Source organism: Myodes glareolus, chromosome X, assembly GCF_982192425.1.
Source record: "Myodes glareolus chromosome X, mMyoGla1.1, whole genome shotgun sequence".
NCBI classification, from domain to species: domain Eukaryota; kingdom Metazoa; phylum Chordata; class Mammalia; order Rodentia; family Cricetidae; genus Myodes; species Myodes glareolus.
In genome coordinates this window covers 85,258,662-85,278,805 of record NC_142053.1, presented here as the reverse complement: position 1 = coordinate 85,278,805, position 20,144 = coordinate 85,258,662, and the positions used below count along the sequence as shown (strand labels likewise).

At 39.7% G+C, this 20,144-nt stretch overlaps 1 protein-coding gene across 1 annotated transcript; it reads left to right on the top strand.

The window, feature by feature from the left end:
- The first annotated feature begins 1,015 nt into the window (after window positions 1-1,015).
- Window positions 1,016-12,124, top strand: Yipf6 (Yip1 domain family member 6). Its single transcript, XM_048417680.3, has 7 exons — window positions 1,016-1,176; window positions 2,937-3,065; window positions 3,301-3,379; window positions 3,984-4,026; window positions 5,869-5,994; window positions 6,600-6,757; window positions 8,000-12,124. The coding sequence occupies exons 1-7, from the start codon at window positions 1,120-1,122 to the stop codon at window positions 8,113-8,115; spliced, it is 708 nt and encodes a 235-aa protein (XP_048273637.1). The 5' UTR covers window positions 1,016-1,119; the 3' UTR covers window positions 8,116-12,124.
- The last annotated feature ends 8,020 nt before the right edge of the window (window positions 12,125-20,144 follow it).

Here is a 20,144-nt window from a genome sequence, read left to right as displayed (position 1 = left end):
CGCCACTACTGAACAAGGACGTTTTCAGTACTTGCCCCCAAATAGTTTTGTAACTTCAAAGTTGTAGTGGGATTGGAAAGTTGGGTCAATGAATCTCTCCCATTCCACAAGTAATGAAGGAGAAGATTTTGCAGGATCGGTGAGAAGACAGTACAGAGGTTAAAAGATTTGAAAAAGATGGAAGCTCGCTAAGAAGCTCAGGGAACTAGTAGGGCAGGGGCAGCAGTAGAGGGAGTCCCGGGTCAGGAGGATCAGGTTTTTCAACTTGAAGTTGAAGGCCTTTTTCTTTGCCCCCTAGAAGAGAACCCGGTTGGGGGTACACGGAGACTGGCACTTGAGAGCCACTTGCTATGAACTGGCTCTGCCAAAGGCTTCTAGTCTCAGCTGCTTTCAGCTGGTCCTATCCGGGCATGTCTTGGCTCAGCTCTGTTCCTCTAGGATTGACTAGGCGCTGGTGGGATGGAGAGTACGTTCGGCTGGGTGCCACTAGGTTCGACTGACTTCGGCTGGGTTTGACTGGGCGCAGGTGAGCTCGGCTGAGCTCGGCAGGATGCCGCTGCGTTCGACTGCGATCGCCTGTGCTCCGCTGGGCTCGGCTGGGCTCGGCTACATTCGGCTCTGCGCCGCTGTGCTCGGCTGTGTTCGGCTACGTTCGGCTGTGCGCCCTTGGGCTCAGTTGTGCCCACCTACATTCAACTGTGAGCATCTGGGCTGGATTGTGTTCGGTCGTGAGTTTACTGTGCTCGTCTAGGTTCGGCTGGGAGCCTCTCGACTCGGCTGTGCGCCACTAAGCTAAGTTCGGCTGAGAGCCTCTGGGCTCGAGTTCGGCTGCGTTCGGCTGAACTCCTCTGGGCCCCGCTGGCCGCTTCGAGGAGACGAGCTTGCGCTCCTAGAGGGCATGAAAGCCGGAGCGCCATCTAGCGGTACCGGCCCCCAAAAGTGATGAAGGAGGAGCCCAGAGGCTTCCTGACCACAAGGGCGGGCCCTGCGCTGCAGCAGCCAGCCTCTGGCGCCTGCAATGACGCAGTCTCCACGTGACAGCGCGCTGACCAGACGCGTTCTCCACGTCTCAGGTTTCGCAAAGACTCATGGGAGCAACCCGGACGAAGGTGTGTCGAGATGGCGGAAGCCGAGGAATCGCCTGGCGAACATGAGACAGCGACGCCTAGGCCTTTGGTGAGCTAGGGTACTGTGACAGAAGGGGCCCATGGGGAGGCAGAACTCCCCTAATGGAAGTCGGGCACGGGTCGTGGCTTAAGAGAGCTAGAGCTCCTTCGCCGTGCAGGCCTCTGCTGCTACAGTCAGTCATTAGCAAAGCACCTGTTCTTTGAGTTAATGGCTTTCCTCTCCTTCCGCGGTCCTTCTGCACTTTTTCATGAATCTTCTCTGCCCTTCCACACTAGGGGTTCCTTGTCCCCTACGTCATCTGAATTAACCTGCTATCACTGTCATTTTATCAGGACATGTCACCAGCCATTGTGAAGTACTCCAGAAGTAATGAGAAACAGCTTCCCATAGGACGTTGTTATTTTATTGCTTGTAACTTGAATCTTTACTTGTTCAGTGACCCTAATAGGCTAAATATTATTTCCAGGTCGTTGTCATCCTCTTCGGGACACTTAGAATAAAAGCCACAGTGCATACAACTTAAGAACGCAGGCTTTACAGTTAAACTTACATGGGCTGGAATCCATTCAGACTGAAGCTTGTGTGAGTTTAAGCAATTTATTTCAGTAGAAGGTATTTATCTCTTAGACTAAAATAGAAGTCTCTGCCTTTAACAGTTTCCAGGAAGATAAAATGACATATCTCATACAAAGTGCCTAATACAATCGAGACCATGAAGGGAGGACTATAAGGAAGTCATTGTTTTACCCTGCTGTTCTTCCGTCCAAACAGTATTTGCTTATATAGTGTTTGCTCAATAAATGATTTCATTCCTTTTATTTTAAATTGGCAACTTAACAGTAGAGAACCCAAGTGAGAGGCAGGTGAACTTTATTCTAGTCCCAGCTCTGCTCCTTAGTGGCTCTATTCCTCTCTTCATTCAGCAAATATTGATTGAGCATCTACTGTGTTCCAGACAGTATTGTAGGTGCCAGGAATGAAACTGTTAAAGATTGTGTTGGGTCTGGGGTTGTAGCTCAGTGGTAAAATGCTTATTTTGCGTGTGCAAAGCCCTATAGGTCTTATCTCCATCACTGAAGGGACAAGGTAATTGGGTCACATTATGGATCAGTTGTGACCTTGAGTAAAATTACTCTAAACCCCAGTTTACTCGTTGGAAAAATGATGAAACTTGTCACAGAATAGTGAAAAGCACATAAACTGATGTAGACATTGTTTACTGTGACATAGTTAGTTACAGGTAACCTAGCTGTTTTTCGTTTCTCTTCCTCCAGACTGCTCCTCTTCTGTGAAGCCTAGTATGCATGTATGTATGTATGTATAGACAGGGTCTTAACTGTGTTCACCAAACTGGCCTGGAACTCATGCTTGAAAAAAACTGAATAGTTGAGGGCAAGCTTCTAGCATTTACTCATTATATTCTGTCACTTTTAATTAAAAGGAATGTTTGAGAATTAACTGTATTGCTTAATGTCTGTTGCGTTAACATTTACTTTTAACTACAATGCAAAACCCAAATAATTGCCGGGCGGTGGTGGTGCACACCTTTAATCCCAGCACTCAGGAGGCAGAGGCAGGTGGATCTCTGTGAGTTCGAGGCAAGCCTAGTCTACAAGAGCTAGTTCCAGGACAGGCTTCAGGCTTCAAAGCTACAGAGAAACCCTGCCTTGAAAAAACAAACAAAAAAAAAAAAGAAGAAAGAAAAATCCAAATGAAATATACAGTCCCAACTCTAGAAAATGGTAATGGTTTGGGGATATTTTGCAGTCTGTTATAAACTGAATTTTCTTTCCCCAATCTTTTCTCAGTTTGCGGGCCTTTCTGATATATCAATCTCACAAGACATTCCAGTGGAAGGCGAGATTACTATTCCCATGAGAGCTCGTGCTCGAGAACTTGACAACTCCACACTAAATGAGTCCGTTCGCCATACCATTGTAAGTTAGACAAGTCAAGAAACCCCCTCAGCGTTGCGGGTATAAATACTACTAATGTTTTGAAAGATTTTTGTTTGGTTCTTTGATTTTTTTAAATATATTTTACCTCTGGAAATTTAAGATTCTCTCTTTGAGAGTGAATCTCTCAAAGATTCTATTAGTCTTTTTAGCAAATGGAGGAGATTTCCTGGTAACTTTACTCATTACAGTACATCGAGTTATTTTTGTCTTTCAGATGCGTGATCTAAAAGCTGTGGGGAAGAAATTTATGCACGTTTTATATCCAAGGAAAAGTAATGCTCTGTTAAGAGACTGTGAGTATATGAGGTTTTGAGGATTTGCTTCATATCATTGGTACCTTATAATTTTCTGCTTCATAAAGTAAAGGCAAGTGTAATAAAGCTGATGTTTCACAGGATGAGACACTTATATAAATGAAATTTTTAAAAAATTTGGAATGGAATTTCAGCAGTTGAAAGGCTTGCCTCATTGTATTAAGTTCATCCGTAAATAGGAGCTTACAAGTGCTCACAGGTGAGCTTAGATGCGGTTTGGCTGTCGTGGGGAATGTTGGGGATGCCATCTAAGTCCTTTGCTGAGCTTCAGACTCCATCCGTATCCTGAAGTCACAGGCAGAATTTTTGATTTGAATATTTCGTACATTTAGGGGACAACATTTAGGGGACAGATTGTTGTTCATGGCTCTTCATGTGTTGGCATGGGGATTAGGAAGTAGAGAAAGGGTAATTCATGACTCATAGAGGGAAACAGTGAAGACAGATATGGGGACAGAAAGGTTGGGGAGGCTTAGGTAAAACTTGCTCTTTGAATTCTAAGAGTGAGAGGTAAGTATTAGCATAAATATAGGAAATATTGGCATATTTGTTTCTTAGCAGCCTGTCTTTTCTTTCCTTGTAGGGGATTTGTGGGGCCCATTAATACTGTGCGTGACCCTTGCATTGTAAGTATTTACTCTCATTTTCACTAGACATTTTGATGGAGTTCCAGAATTAAGGAGAAAATTGACTAGGCCTTTAAGACCTCTTCAAAAGACAAGATTGTACTGTATAGCCCACACTATCCCAGAATTTTCCATGTAGCTCATGCTTGCCTCAAATTTGTGCTTTTCCTGCCTCTGCTCTGAGTGCTAGGTTTACAAATATGTGCCACCACACCATAACATTTAAAATTTAAATTTATGATATGCTCATTTAGATCATAATGCAGTATTATTTTCTTGTACCTTTAGTTATCATATCAAGGGAACTAGTTCAGTGCCTTGAAAGGATATATGTTAAGAGCTCTTGGAAAAAAATATATATGAATAAATGTATGAATGTTGATGGATCCATGTATGTAAATTAGAGATCCTTTTCTAGATTTGATGTGCTTTTGTTACGCGTATAGAACTGACAGGGACAATACTTTCACGATTATTAATAGCTAACATTTATTGGGCACCTATATATATATCAGTTTACTATTCTACTTTTAAAAGAATTTTTGTAATAGCTTTATTCAAGTATACTTTACCATGAAATCCATTTTTTCAAAGTGTACAATTCAACAATTCTTACTATAAATTCGTTAGTTTTAAAAGATTAGTCTCAGAGCTTATGTATTTCACTTCACTTATTTGCAGAGAAAACTATAATCCTAAGATGGAATTGAGTGACGTGTTCAGTGACAGAACTAGGATCAGTGTCTGAGTCACCTGCCTCCCAGATTAGTTTGTATTGTTTTCAACCTACCATGCTCAAGTCATAGGGGTTCCAGACAACTAAGAGTGCTAACACATTCTTTGCACCTGATGGTCAAGATTTGGAATGGAATACACATAGCCATACAATACAGAGTCCTCCACATACTGACAAACAGCATAACCACACAAGACTTAATATGTAACTTCTCTATCCTGTGTAATAAGAAGAGGTTTTTAACTTTTTTATTATTTTTAGGGAAATACAATTTTTCTAAGTCCAGAATTTGAAACATTTTACATCTATTAAATTCTTAGACACAGAATATTTAGATGACAGTTCAATACTTACTCAGTTTTAAAGCAAAGTCCTTTAGTAGTATTTATCTTCTGATTTTTTAAAAGTCAGGAACTAAATACTATCAAATACTACTAAATATTATCAAAGACTATTTCTGTTACTGAGCATGTGCGTCAAACCTTAATGTAAGAATTACAAATTGATAGCTGAGCATGTTGCTTATAATCCTGGCGCTCAAGAAGTTGAGGCAGGAAGATAACAAGTTAAAGTCCAGCCTAGGCCACACAAGCAGACCTTGTTTAAAAGACAAGCAAGCAAACAAGCATTCAGATTTGCTAACAGCTAGAAAGGCAGTCCAAACACACAGAGTACTGATCTGATGACTGGAAGGCCCTTTTTGTTATGCCAGCTACATCTGATACTGTGCTGTAATCTCAGAGGCCCAGTGTGAAAAAAAATCTCACTTTTCACCTAAACCCTTAAATAAAGATTCCATTTTGTTTTGCTTGGGAATGTGACCCAGGGCCTCCTGCATGCTAGGTAGATACTCTACCACTGAGTAATCTTCACTAGAAAGGTACATTCTTCTCTGTTAATTTGCGAGCCTTCCACCTTAATCTTCTTATAGCCCTTAAGCATTTGGATTTTAAATAAGAAAGCCTTACCAGATTCTATTGATGTTTTTCTTACAATGCAAAGTACACATTACATGTTCAGATGCAGTATGCCTTAGCAATCTGGTGAGAAGCATGCTTTTGTAGCTTTGTATAAAAGATTATATAGTTTTTCATGCTGTTTCTTAGAATGCTACAAAAGGGTTCTGTGGATGGAGAAAAAGATGGAGGACCACAATTTGCAGAAGTTTTTGTTGTTGTCTGGTTCGGAGCAGTCACAATTACACTCAATTCAAAACTTCTTGGCGGAAACATGTAAGTATCATTATATGCACCCTTTTCCTCTTTGCTAGGTAGCATGTCATACATTTTAGGGAAACAGTACTATTTTGATATTTTTCTTTAAAGAAAATTTGACTTAATGACCAAATAAAAAGTTCTCTTAATACCATTAAAATAGAGCAGCAACTCAATTGAAATAAATTTTAGAGTTCGGTGATGAACTTTTCAAATATTCAAATTTTCACTGTAAACCTTGAAGTTGTAAGCAAATTTACTTAAGAAGATACATGCGTTTTGGGGGAGCCTATGGTAAACACATCCTCAAATTGGTCTCTAACTAAAGCAGATTAAGAGCTATATTAGAGAATCAATGGGAGATCTCTAGTAATTAGAGTAGATCATCTGATATTAGAAAATTGACTACTAAGGGACCTAAGAGGGGAACAGGAAAAGTATAGAGAAAATGAAAGTATATGATACAGGAAACTAGTCTTATTAAATTACCATCAGGATAAAGGTATAGATAGGATAGCCAGAAGGAGGCAATAGTCCATCAAATCTATGAGGCATCTGTGCAATAAGATGTGTCTTGTACTATTCAATGATACTTATGATCTGTGGATGCGTGTTGTTCGTAGTTCTTTTTTTCAGAGCCTGTGCGTGCTGGGATACTGCGTACTTCCTTTGACTGTTGCAATGCTGATTTGCCGGCTGGTGCTTTTGGCAGGGCAGGGCCCAATAAATTTTATGATTCGGCTTTTTGTGGTGGTTGTAATGTTTGCCTGGTCTGTGATCGGTGAGTATATACTTATATCTATAGTACCAGAATTGATAAAACCAGGGGTTAAAAATGAAGAGCTGATTATGAACAATTAAATCCTGCTGTCAAATGAACATAGCAGCCATAGAACTTGCTTTTCTAAGAAAATTTTGAAGGTGATGGTGTCCGTGTGATGTGAGCTGGACATCTGAACTTAGAAGATGTGGACAGTCACTGGTGGTGTGCACTTACAATCCCAGCTACTTTGGAGATTGAGGCAAGAAGATTGCAAATTCAAAACCAGATTGGACAGTTAGCAATACCCTGTCTCAGAATAAAACTTTTCAAATGAGACTGGGAATATAGTAGTACCTATAGTAGAGTGCTTCTTTAGCGGTTTCAGGCCCGAGTTCAAGCCTCTGTACCAGAGAACAGAACAAAAAGCTATACATAACCACATTTTTGGGGAGACAGGATCTCGATCTCTCTATCTCACTCAGGCTGGCCTTAAACTCATAATCCTCCTACATTTGCCTCCCAAATTGTTGGGATTACAGACCTGCACCACTCTGCCTAACCTATAGGGGTTGTTCTTGTTGAGTAAGAGGATGAGTTAGCTTTTTGTAGATGAACAGAATAGCACTTTAAAGAGAGCTGGTAACTTGCAGGCCTATGGTCCCAGCACTTGAACAGTAGCAGCAAGAGGATTATGAGTTCAAGGTCAACTTCAGCTACCTAGTATGTTCAAGACTAGCCTGGGTTATGTAAGACTTTGTTTGAAAAAAGAATGGTAATGGCAACAGTAACAAAACAGACCCACCCAAATAAACTCACAAAAATGAGGGAAGCAATATGAGACCATTTAGTATAGGAACAAATAACCTTACACATATTTAAACCTGCTAAGCGTAGTTCAGTAACTTTCCACAAAAGGCCAAGAAACCTGCATAAGAAGGATTTCTATCCAGAATAGTTAAAAACTTTTGAAGCTTTAGTATTTGAAAGAAGCTGCCCTGGACTATTGGAAGATGACAGATATGTGATCTCTGTTTGTGTATGTTATTATGAATGGAACCTAGGGCCTTGTCCATGCTAAGCAAGTGCTCTGCCACTGAGCCTTATGTTCCTGCCCTATAACTGAACTTGAAGTATTGTTCTCTGAGGGGCCACAAATAAAACTGAACTTTTAGTGTACTTCTATGTTCACATTGGAGTTTGGTAAATATTAGTAGTTCTGATAACATGATAATATTAAATATTCCTTTTTGTTTTCTTTAGCATCTACAGCCTTTCTTGCTGACAGCCAGCCTCCCAATCGGAAAGCTCTTGCTGTGTATCCAGTCTTCTTATTCTATTTTGTGATCAGTTGGATGATTCTCACGTTCACTCCATAGTGGATCTGGATACAGACATTGAAAACCAGTGAACTGAAGGCTCACCCGAAAGAACGGTTTACCACGACCAACTTTCCCACTCTCTTATTCAATTCTCGAGGTATTAAAAGGGAGCCACGTAGTACTGTTGTCATTTATATAAGGAACTGATATTTGCAAGGCTGTCCTTTTCCTCTTAATGTTATTCCTTTCAAATACATGTGCATACCACATATAGCAAAATGCCTCCTTAAGGCATGATGAAGTTACTGTGATCCATTAGGGTTACAACCAGTGACCCGAAGAGCAAGTGGATCCACTCTGCAAATTAAAAAGGGTTGGTGACCATCTTCAGCTTGGAGAATATTTGTTCAGGTGCAACTCTTAAACACATTGCCTTATGACTATTAGAATATGCCTCTTTTCATAAATAGTAATAGTCTGTATCCATTTTCTTTTTCTTTTCTCCCCCAAACTTAAGAGGGCAAAGATAGAGGTTAGGTAGGAGGTTTATAGATGTGGGAGGAGAAAACATGTATTAACTAAATTTCAGATTTTGATCAGAGGTAGTGCTATACTTGGTTTGTTTGTTTGTTTTTAAGCAAATGACGTTTAAGAATGAGCTTTTAAAAAGTATTTTTGTATAGTTACCTTTTTGTCATGTGTAACAGTACCTCAGTTAAGACTCTAGTTTTTCATCTTTCTTCCACATCCTGAATATACAGTGCTAGCAGTCAAACATGCAACTTTCCTTTGAAGTTCTCAGTTAGTTGTTCAATGTTTGGGCTTTTCTAAGTAGCAGAAGATAGAAATCTAGGTTCATGGTTTGTAAATACATATTGTCATGAAACGGACCTATTCATTATTTTGTATGGTCCAGCCTCAGACTAGAAAGAAAGGTTACAACAGAAGTGTGCATTTATCCAAATGGACACCAAATCTAGTGTTCTGAAGCCTAGGTAACAGAAGGATGTCTGTGTAACATGGCAAAGGTTAAGTTGAGTTTACAGCTGCTGCCTTTCCCGTAGTGGGCTCAGCAGTTTTTTTCATTATATATATAGTTTTGTTTTATTTGTTTATTTTGGCTGGGGAATAGCAATTGATTTTGTGTTTTAGATATTATTTGTAAACCTAATTAGCTCCCCCTTAGATATATACATTTTGCACATGTGCACCTACCTATACTCTAGTATTTATGCATACAAATGTGAAGGCTTTTCAGGGAACAGAACATCTGAGACAGGCTGATCTCAACTAAACAGGACTCCTATAAGGTAGTAAGAACTATTGCCTTCTATGTTTCAATTGAAGAACTCTAATAGACAAAGATTAGGAGTCAGAGACCATTCATTGTAAATACGCAGTTGCTTATAGTGATAGGAATTCTTATTCCATGTGTTTTCTTTATCATAGAGTTTAAATATTTATTGATTTTGTATTTAAAGACTACCTTCATATAAATATATGATTCTAAAAACGTAATTTTCCCCATTCTCAGAGTAACCAAATGAGCAACACTAGGCCAAATAGGTTCATATGGGATGAGTTACAATGCATTACTGGGCTTATCTTCTCTGTCCCAGCCTTGTCTCAAGGTTTGGGGGTATATATTTGAATTCATTATCATTTATCTTTTAAATTATAAACCCTGTGAGGATAAATCGAGTGTTTTACTCTTGAGTTACTAAAGGAAAAATTTGAAATTGACCCTGATTTTTGAGATTTGTCATAAACTATCTCTTTCCATTCTCTGAAAAATTTTAAGCTTCCCACTCAAATATCTTTCATAAGTTGTTGTTTGTAATCTGCCCAAGTAATTATAATATTGAAGAGCTCAAAGGAGATTTAGTCTCTACTGGATTTTACTCAGGTGAAACATTTACTCTGAAATTCTGAAGGCCACGATTTAAGGGGATTTGGAGGGTTAAACACATTGACTATAACGCAGCGTGGTCCTATTGGTCTGTTGCTCTTGGGTGATTTGAGAATGGTTTTATGTAGTTGAAATGTAGAGCTGGGGGTATAGTTCCATGGTAGAGCATTTGCCAGGCATGCACAGTACTCTTGGTTCAATCCTTGGCATTGCCAACAAAAGTGGATAAGCTGGAGGAGTAATTACTTTTTTTCTAGAATTGAATGATTAAAGGATATAATTATTTTTAATATATGCAAAAAGTCTTGCTTTCTGTGGCAAGTGAAGTCCTGTGTCTGGAAGTTGTAATATAGCTTTTCCTGATTTGCTGCAAAGGCTTATGGTTGATTTTAGAAATGAAGACTGAAAGGGCGGAAGCCTCCAACAGAGGAACTCCTGTTCTAGGTTGTTGACATTTCATGCTTCTGGTGAATTTCAAGCTTTTGAATATCCCTGCAGCATGTGCGTGGGTATCATAGCCAGCTTGGATGATCACCTGCTGCTTCTACATCTGAGACCATGACACTCTTGTTACATGGCTTAGCAAAAGGAAGGGTGAAAACTTGATTTAATTAGTGTTCAGATTACAAAAACTCTATCGATGACAACATATTTAAATGTTCTGAATGGTCGTGAAAGTCATCATCAAATATTGATTTTTTTTGGTGTGTGTATGTTTTGTTTGGATTTTGGCCTCAAAGATATGTAAGTTGAATTTGATCTTTTCATTGTGTTGTGGGAATTTTTTTGTTGGGCAAAGTAAAATAGCATGAGACTGGTAATCTTTTCTGTTGACTATGTCTTTTATAAATAGTACCCCCAGAAATGTGATTAGAAGGCTAGTGAGTCTGAACTTGGGGATATAGTCTGTTGACTTACTACATTTGAGATGCCTGCTTATTCCTGGAGATGAGAATGAAAATTCATCAGTTGATATTTTTGGGTACCATCAAGTTATCCATTGCATGCTGATATTTTAGTCCGGTTTGAGCACTGAAGTGATCCTTAATTAGGCTGTCAGTTTCTGAGACAGTTGGGTGGAAATAAATGTATGAATGTTGATTGATCCATGTATGTAAATTAGAGATCCTTTTCTAGATTCGGTGTGCTTTTGTTACGAGTATAGAACTGACAGGGACAATAATTTTACGATTATTAATAGCTAACACTTATTGGGCACTTATATATATATATATATATCAGTTTACTATTCTACTTTTAAAAGAATTTTTGTAATAGCTTTATTCAAGTACACTTTACCATGTAATCCATTTTTTCAAAGTGTACAATTCAGTGATTCTTACTGTATGTAGAGTTCCACAACCATGTCTTGTATCTAAGTTGAGAATGTCTGTCTTTATCACTGCAGAGAAACCAATCACTCCTGTTCTCCAGTCACCTTCAGTCCTTGCAACTACTAGTCTACTTTCTGTCCATTCTTCTGGCCAGGTACTATTTGTAGTGCTTGCTCTATTTCCTCCACTCCTCAACAGAATGTACTATAATTCTTATTTTACAGTAGAAAATTGAGGCACAGAAATTTAAGTAATTGTCCGAGGTCATGCAGGAAGTGAAGTTATAGTAAGAACACATTAAATGAGATGCAGTTTGAATTGCACTGTTAGGCACATGAAATGAATGCATTCCTTCCCAGGGTGTGTCTTCTGTTTTGACCTTTGCACCCTAGAACTGACTGGAGACAGACATGTCTTGTTCTTTTTACTACTTTATAATTTCCTGTTTCACATATACATAGTCTGTTTTTTCCTCAAAGTTTGAAGACACAACTACTTTTCCTTTTCCTAAAGGGATGGTTAATGCCTCAAAATGTAACATCTCTTCAGGTGTTTATAGTATAGGGATGTATCTAGTCACATAGGGTACTGGGTATGTTTCTAAGATTTAAGATTAAAGTCATTCAAGAACTGAATGCCTTTCTATTTGGGTAAATGTGAAGAGAATGAAGACTTTGCCTTAATGAAGCTTGTTCATTTCTGGTCTTCTTTGGTATTCTACTTTAATCCTGATCTTTCCTATAAACAATAAACCTGTGCAAAGAAACCTGTAAAATGGTTTGTGAATGTTATATGTGTCAATAAAAACACTGGAAAGGGGCAATTTGTGCCTTTTTTTTTACTGAAGGTACAGAAATACTTGTATTGATGGAACATGATACATATATTCTAAAGAGACAAATGTATAATTGTGTGAAACAAGTTTGAAAAGGGAAATCACACTTATTGAGCAAACATGCTATGCCAAGCTCTATATTAATCCTTAATACATCATGTCTTCTCTCTTCACACCAGCCTTTTTTTAATCAGATGCAGTACCAAGCCCATAAGCACAACTAAGACACCAATGAATGAGGAAAAGTTTCTTGCAGCAAACAGCAATTGAAAACTTGTACTGTGAAGGTAGAGCTTATTGTGCTAGGAAGTAGAATGCCTTTAGTAGACTATCTCACTGAAAATGGCTTCAAAGCAATATCTGAGGATATGGAGAGCAATTGGATTACGAGACAGGACAGTGTGGGTAGAAGGACGTCCCTGTGTCTGTAATTTGGAAGGCTGAAACCTAGAAGAGTGCATGTTTCTGAGAACAGCTGAGAAGTTTCTGACTCTGGCTATCAAAGTGATATTTTTTGGATGACTGTAAATCCAGGCCTGCAGGGTAGTAGTCATAGGTGTCATTAATGTTGAAGGAACATGGTATCTTGGACAGTCTTGTTAAGAACAATTGCTTATGGGCAAGAGTGAAGAATAACTTAGAAGTATAAATAGTAAATGTAGTTGAAACTTAATCTGCTTTGGATTTTCATGTATTATCATCATCTAACACTTAACCCCGTAAGGATGTTACCATCTTATAGTACTGAGGGTCAAACCCAGGGCCTTTCACATGCTAGCCAAGTGTTCTGCCACTAAGCTATATCCCTGTCCCTTGGTTCTTTGAGGCACATAACAGACTAGTATTCTTTGCCTTGGCCTCCTGAGTATTAGGATTACAAGGCATGTACATCAAAGGTTCAACTCATAAGGAGAATGTTTTGATTCAAGTCTTTGACCATAGTAAAAGACAGGAAAAATGTCCCTCAGTGAAGACAAGTAAACAGGTTGGGGGTGGTGGTGTATACCTTTAATCCCAGCACTCAGCAGGCAGATCTCTGAATTTGAGGTCAGCCTGGTCTACAAAGTGAATTCCAGGACAGCAAGGGCTACACAGAGAAACCCTATCTCAAAAAAGCAAGAGGGAGAGGTAAACAAATACATTTAAATATATACTTAAAAGTCATGAATGAAGGCTGTGGGAGCCCACAGTAGAGAAAACTGGCTACTCTGCAGCCTTCTCTAGAAGAAAGTCATTCTCTGCTGGCAGTGGAGAGACCGTGGATTGCACATTTCATATATGCTCTCCTGGAGTATTTCATAGTAGTCGAAGACATGTATAAGCAGCAACATGACACACCCAAGGCCACACAAATATTAAATGACAAAGCTGTTACTTGAACCCAAGCATCTCTAGCTGTAAGACAGGCTAGGAAATCCACTCTTGACTGTGCATCACTGCCCAAAATAGAATTGGGGTGCCGCTATTAAGGACCGGATATTGAGTGCAGCAGGTACTCTTCATCACAATGCTTCACTTGAATCAGTTGTAAAGGTAAACTTTCTGGGGACTGGGGCTGCCAGGAATTGAACTGAGGTCATCACACGTGGTAGGCAAGCATTCAACCACTGGAGCAACCTTTCCGCCCTTATAAATGCACTCAGTGTTTGAAACAGGATTATCTTTTTATTTTTAAGCCGTTCACAATTGCATACACATAATACATGTTGATCATGACCCTACATTATCCTCTCTTATTAACCTCTCTGGTGTCTTCCATTCACCAGCCTTTTTTCTTCCCAACAAGTCCTCTTCCTACCTCCCTGTCTTTTTGTATGCGTACTCCTCTGTATTGAATTGGGGTTGCTTCCATGAGCCTGTGTGGATGGTTACTTGAGCAAGGGCAATTTACCCTTGGCTCCACCAGAGAGAGATGACACTCCTTCAGGGGGGGGTGGTAAGAGCCTAATGATACCCCCCAATCCATGATGGAATGTTGATGGAACCAGGCTTGTGCATGAGCCCCCTGCGGCTGTGAGTTGAGACAGGGTTTTCTAAAACTTTTCTTCGTTTCTACAGTTTTCTTTGACCACAGAGCACTGATCACTGAGTGTTAACCCTAGGATGTTTGTTTCACTTCTGCTGTTTTCTTGCTTTTTTTCCCTTTTGTGAAACAGTCTCATTCTCTAGCCCGGGAGCTCCTCAAATGTGCCACCACACTTTGCTGGGCATAGAACACATGTCTTAGGTAAGTATGCCCTTCCCAATCTTTCATTTTTTGTCCGTGTTTTTAACACTTCGCTTCCGTGTGAAGATTGTCCCTCGGTCATCATTACAGAGTGTATCTCTGCTGGTAATGGATTTTTTGAGTTTCAGTTTTAGAATATAGATGAGAATATTTTTACTTAATTTCTAAAGTACATTCTACCTAATTCATACTCCAAGATGGCAGTTACCTTGTTTCAGCACTTTGGATTTTCTGCCCTTCTTATTTTCTGATGAGAAACTGAGCTGTACATTCATTATTCATAATGCACCCTAGTCTCTGGTTAATTTCAGATATCTTTTTCTCATTGATAGAGCTCAGTAGTTTTATTATTGTATGTTTAGGAATGGATGCTTGTTAAGGTTTAAAGAGTTTTACAGCAAAGAAGTCAAAATTGGCCTTGAACTTGACAACCCTCTTCTCCAGTGAAACACTACACATCCTTCAAAAGGCTCTGGGAGGGTGGTGGTATTTTGTTTTCAGTTCTGAAAATCAATCAAAACCAGGGCCTTGTACATGCTAGGCAAGCACTCCACCACTAAGCCCCTTTTCGTTCTGTTTTGTTTGAGACATGGCTGGCCTCCAATTCCTGATCACCCTGCTTCAGCCTCCCAAGTGCTGGGGAACCTATATATACGTTTCAGACTTTCATCAAAATTTGAAATTATTTTTAACTATTATTTTTTTCAAAAGAAATTTCCTTCATTTTACTCTTCCTTTCTTCTGGGAGACTAAAGACAAGAATATTAGGTTTTCTGTCATTGCCCAACTATTGTTTGAGCCTCTGTTAATTTCCTTTAGTTTTTTTTTCTCTGCGTGTTTTAAATAGCATGACTACTGATTTATCCTTGCTGTGTGCTTCAATACTGCTTAATGTAGCACTTTTGCTAATTTAAAATGTGGTGCGTTATTCGTTCTGGAGATACTTAGCTTTAAACTGTGTCTCTTGATCCAGCCTCTAAGGAAACAAATATGGAGGTTATTTTTTTTTAAAGCACCAAAAATCGAATTACTGTATGGCTTAGCTGTACTCCTTCTGAGTATATACCCGAAGTCATATCACAGATGTAGGTACACATCCATGTTTCTAGCACTGCCATCCAGATGCCCCAGGTTATAAAGTCAGCCTAGCTATCCATCAGTGGGTGAGTGTCTAAACAAAACATATAAATACACAGAGGAATCGGTGCAATTGGAGATCATATTCAACAAATTCAGGTGAAAAAATATCCCTTGTTTTCTCTCCTGTATGAGCCCTAGAATTCTTTATAGATACATAAAAACATGTATGTATATAAAAAGCATGAAATCAGGAAGATGAGACTAGAGGAAGGGAGAAGACCAGCAGGAAGAGAGAAGAGGGTGAGGAGGAGTTAAAAGGAAAGAATAGGAGTGGGTACACATGGTATACTTGAAAGAAATTGTCTATATGAACCCCAACACTATGTACAGTGAATATATGCCAATAACATACTGAAGAAAAACCATGTCATAAAGGAAGTGTGGGACAGTATATCTGGTGTATTGCTAGGTACTAGGGAAGCTGAGGTAGAAGGATCCCAGTATTTAGAGGCCAGCCTGGGCTACAAAGCAAGACCCTATCAACAAAAAAATAAACCATTGAATTTCACACTATAAACATTTACTAAGGCAAAGTATTTCAACTTTAATGCTCATATATTAGTTAATTTTTTTTATTTTTGAGACAGGGTTTCTCTGTAGCTTTGGAGCCTGTCCTGGAACTAGCTCTTATAGATCAGGCTGGCCTCAAACTCAACAGACATCGCCTGTCTCTGCCTCCCAGGCATGAGATATTAAAGGCGTGCACCATTACTGCCTGGCTTAGTTAAAATACATTTTTAAAGGATTTATAATACGTTTTTTTGCCAGATTTCTAAGACTTGGACTGTCACTTGTGTTGATGTCTTTGAATATTTTTCCCCTTTTAAGCTAAGATTCTTCATATACCTGGTAATTTTGGAAAGTATCCTGAGCATTTTAAATAATATTATTTCCTATTTAAACTTTAAAGAGAATACTTGTAGTCTTCGTTTCCACACGCAATTGAACAGGTAGGTGGGCTGCAGTTATGAGGTCCATAGTTATAAAGAAAATAGCAGTGCAGTTCAAAGCTCACGAGGCTGATGCCATCCAGTGGCCAGTGTGAGACTTTGTGGTGATCTTTCCCTTCCAATCTCTTGCCAGACAGTAAAAGGCCAAGTACCACATATTCTTTCATATGTGAAAACTCAAAAAGTTGACTTGAAATATTACTAAGGACTAGAAGGGCACAGGAAGAGGTAAAGGTAGAAAAATGAACGTTGAATTTGATCAGCACATGCTGTATGCATGCATGGCAATGTCACGCTAAATATCATAGTACTAACTTTAATGTTAGTATTAATAGGTATTAATTATTAAAATCTGTGTTCCTTTGAATCAGATCTCTGCATATTCTGCTTGAAGACTTAAGTGTAAGGCTCCGTGATCTCCTTTAAGGATCTCTCCGTGGGACTCCTGTCACTTTGTTTTCTGTTTGGGTGCTTCTGCCAGAAAGCAGGGACCTCAGAAGTCTCTGCCATCTACTTCACGAAACTGTTCACATTTTAGCTAAGTTGCATGAGATCAAAATGAGGTAAAAAGGGGGATTTGTGGGGCTGTGGCAGTTCCAATTGGGGGAGGAATTGTTTCTTTTCTTTAGTGTTTTCCTTTTGCATCCTAAGGGATAAGGCTGCTTCCCCTGCCCCCGCTGCACAGCACAGGACTGCGTGGGATTTAGGGTGCCAGAGGGTGAGATAAGACAAGAAAAGTCACCGGAGAACTTTTGCACTCTCTCCAAGCATTAAGGGACCTCTTTTCACTATCAGTGGTGGCATACACATTAAATCCCAACACTTGGGAGGCAGAGGTAGGCAGATCTCTGAGTTCGAGGCCAGATGGTGTACAGAGCAAGTCCCATGACACACGTGCGCGTGCGCGCACACACACACGCACACACACACACACACAGATACAGAGAGAGAGAGAATCCAAGCTGGGGAGCACTGCCCAGAGGAGAGTAGACTCACCAATGGTGAGACTTTGCGCTCCAGTCTTTCCTAATCTACTACTCTGCTTTTCCATAATCTTCAAATAAGTCAGATTTCAGAGCTGCACTCAAACAGCATAAAATCTGTTCACCCAGAACTGAAATCCCTGACTGTCATTGCTACATTTATTGATTGAATGGTTTGCTGGAAATACCAGGGATTGATCCAAGACCTTGTGCATACTACCTACACAAGCTGAGTACTGCTGAGTTATGCCCCCAGCCCTCTTACTGTCATTTTAAAAAGAATTGCTTGGATTTGGGGATGGAACTCAGTGATAGAGTGCTCACCTAGTCCATATAAGTCTCTGGGTTCCATGCCCAAAATCCTAAGGAAATAAAAATAATTACTACTTAAGATGGTTGGCAGTCATCTCAGAAATAAACACAGCGATGGTCTCTCTGTCACAAATGCCACCTTTTATAGTTACTGACAAATAACATCTGGATTCTTCCCAGAAGACCTGGTTGTGTTCCCTTGGGAATCTCTAGGACATTTTGGTGTGGAGATAATGGTAGAAGTGGAGAGGGGATGAACTACAAAAACAAGGTTGTCAAAAGTCTGTGAAGGAGTTTTCTTTTAATCAGAGCTTTGTGGGAGTCTTTCCCCTCTTTTGGAAGCCAAGCTATTTTTGATATGAGTGAAATACTGACACGAACTCATTATATCCTCGAGATGCACAGAGAAGCAGCCCTGGCTAAGTGAGCTGAACAATTTCCAGTGCCCTATCAGTCACCAGGTCTCTTTGGAGCTCATGAAAACTCACTGGTGTGGCCCCAGTTTTCAGAATCATCGAAGACCATTTTGAGCAAGTCACATCACCTCTCTGTGCTTCTGCATCTTGAAAATGTGTTTCTGAGGGTGAGGCTGGTGAGATGGTCTGGTGGATAAAGGTGCTCGATGTCAAGCCTGAAGACCTGAATTTAATCCCTGGGTCTCACATGGTGGAAGAAAACAACTGACTCCCAAAAGGTGTCATCTGACTTCCATGTGCATGCCATAGCAACACCCTCCCCACACATGTACACACCAACAAAATTAATGTTAAAAAAATTTAGAACTAGGGAGGGAAACGTAGGGGGGGATAGAAGAGGAATTGGAGGAGTAGGAATGGGGGTGATTTGATCAAAATGGACTACATGCCTATGTAATTCTCCAACAACAAAAAGATAAATGTAAAAAATTTAAATAAAATAATCTATTTTATCTGTATTTATCTGAAATTCTGCTGAAGAAAGCAAATTCATAAGTATGAAGGAAATAACAAGGGTTCAATAAACAGTAATGTTCATACTTTTATTTTTAATTTGCCAAGTGTTTGGCTTTAAATTCTACTTTATTTATATGTGTATGTGCAATTGTATGTATGCTTCTAAATGACTACATACATGCACTTGTGTGTGTGAGTGTCCCAAGATGCCAAAAGGAGGTGTTAGATTCCCTGGAGCTAGAGTTATGGACAGTTGTAAGCTGTCAAAAGTGGTTCTGGGACCTCTGAATTTAGGTCATTTAGAAGGACCTTAAAAGCACTTTTAACCCTGAATCACTTTTCCAGTTCCTATTCTTTTATTTTTAATTTTTGCTGTACTGGGGTGTCTCAAGGTTTCTGTTGTTATGAAGAGACACCATGACCACGGCAACTCTTATAGAGGAAAACTTTTAATTGGGGTGGCTTGTTTATAGTTCCGAGATTCCCCCTTTATAATCATGGCAGGGAGCATGGCAGTGTACAGGCAGATGTGGTGCTGACTACATCTTGATCAGGAGGCAACAGGAAGTGGACTGTGACACTGAGCAGTAACTTGAACATAGGAGACCGCAAAGCCTGCCCTGACAGTGACACATTTCCTCTAAGAAGGCCACATCTACTCCAACAAGGTCACATCTCCTAACTCACTTTGCCCAGACATCTTAGTTACTTTTCTATTGCCATGACAAAACAACATGACCAAAGCTGTTTATAAAAGAGAGTAGTTAATTGAGGATCACAGTTCCAGAAGGTAGTAGAGTCCTTGACCATCATGGTGGGGACCATGGCAGCAAGCAGTCATGGCACTGGAGCAGTAACTAAGAGCCAACTAAGATCCACAAGCATGAGACAGGAAGAGCAAGGTAACTTCTGAAACCTCAAGACTCACCCACAATGATACACCTCCTCCAGCAAGGCTGTGCCTTCTAATTTTTTCCCAAACAGTTCCAGCTTCAGACCAAGCATTCAAACATATAAGACTGTGGGGAACTGCTCTCATTCAAACCACCAGACCAGGGCTTTTAGAATTTAGTAAATGCTCAACCACTGTGCTATACCCCATTGCTTGGTGTTTGTTCTTTCAAACTTATATTGTCTTATGACACACGGATAATGTTAGCAAGTTAGTAGTGAGTTAACGTGACCCATAGACAGTCTATATTTACTCAGATTTCTCTTGGATCTTCAAGATGGGAACTTTCATCCTGTTTTGTGTAAGCCAGTCTAATTTCAGACAAATCTGAGTTTGAATCCTGACTTTTCTGCCATTGTTTGACGATCATATTATTTCCTTCCTTTGAGACACAGATTCCATACAAATGAAAGGGAGAAGATGCAAACCCTCACTGCTCAGAGTTTTGTGAGGCATAACTAGGCTGATATATGTAAAATGTTTGGCAAAGAGGCCTATATAGTGAAATTGGC

Bases quoted from the DNA above. Each gene is read 5' to 3' on its own strand.
- Yipf6 (XM_048417680.3), top strand. From the start codon at position 1,120: ATGGCGGAAGCCGAGGAATCGCCTGGCGAACATGAGACAGCGACGCCT. The intron at 1,177-2,936 runs GTGAGCTAGGGT...ATCTTTTCTCAG, and splicing joins CAGCGACGCCTAGGCCTTTG to TTTGCGGGCCTTTCTGATAT. The intron at 5,995-6,599 runs GTAAGTATCATT...TGTTGTTCGTAG, and splicing joins AAACTTCTTGGCGGAAACAT to TTCTTTTTTTCAGAGCCTGT.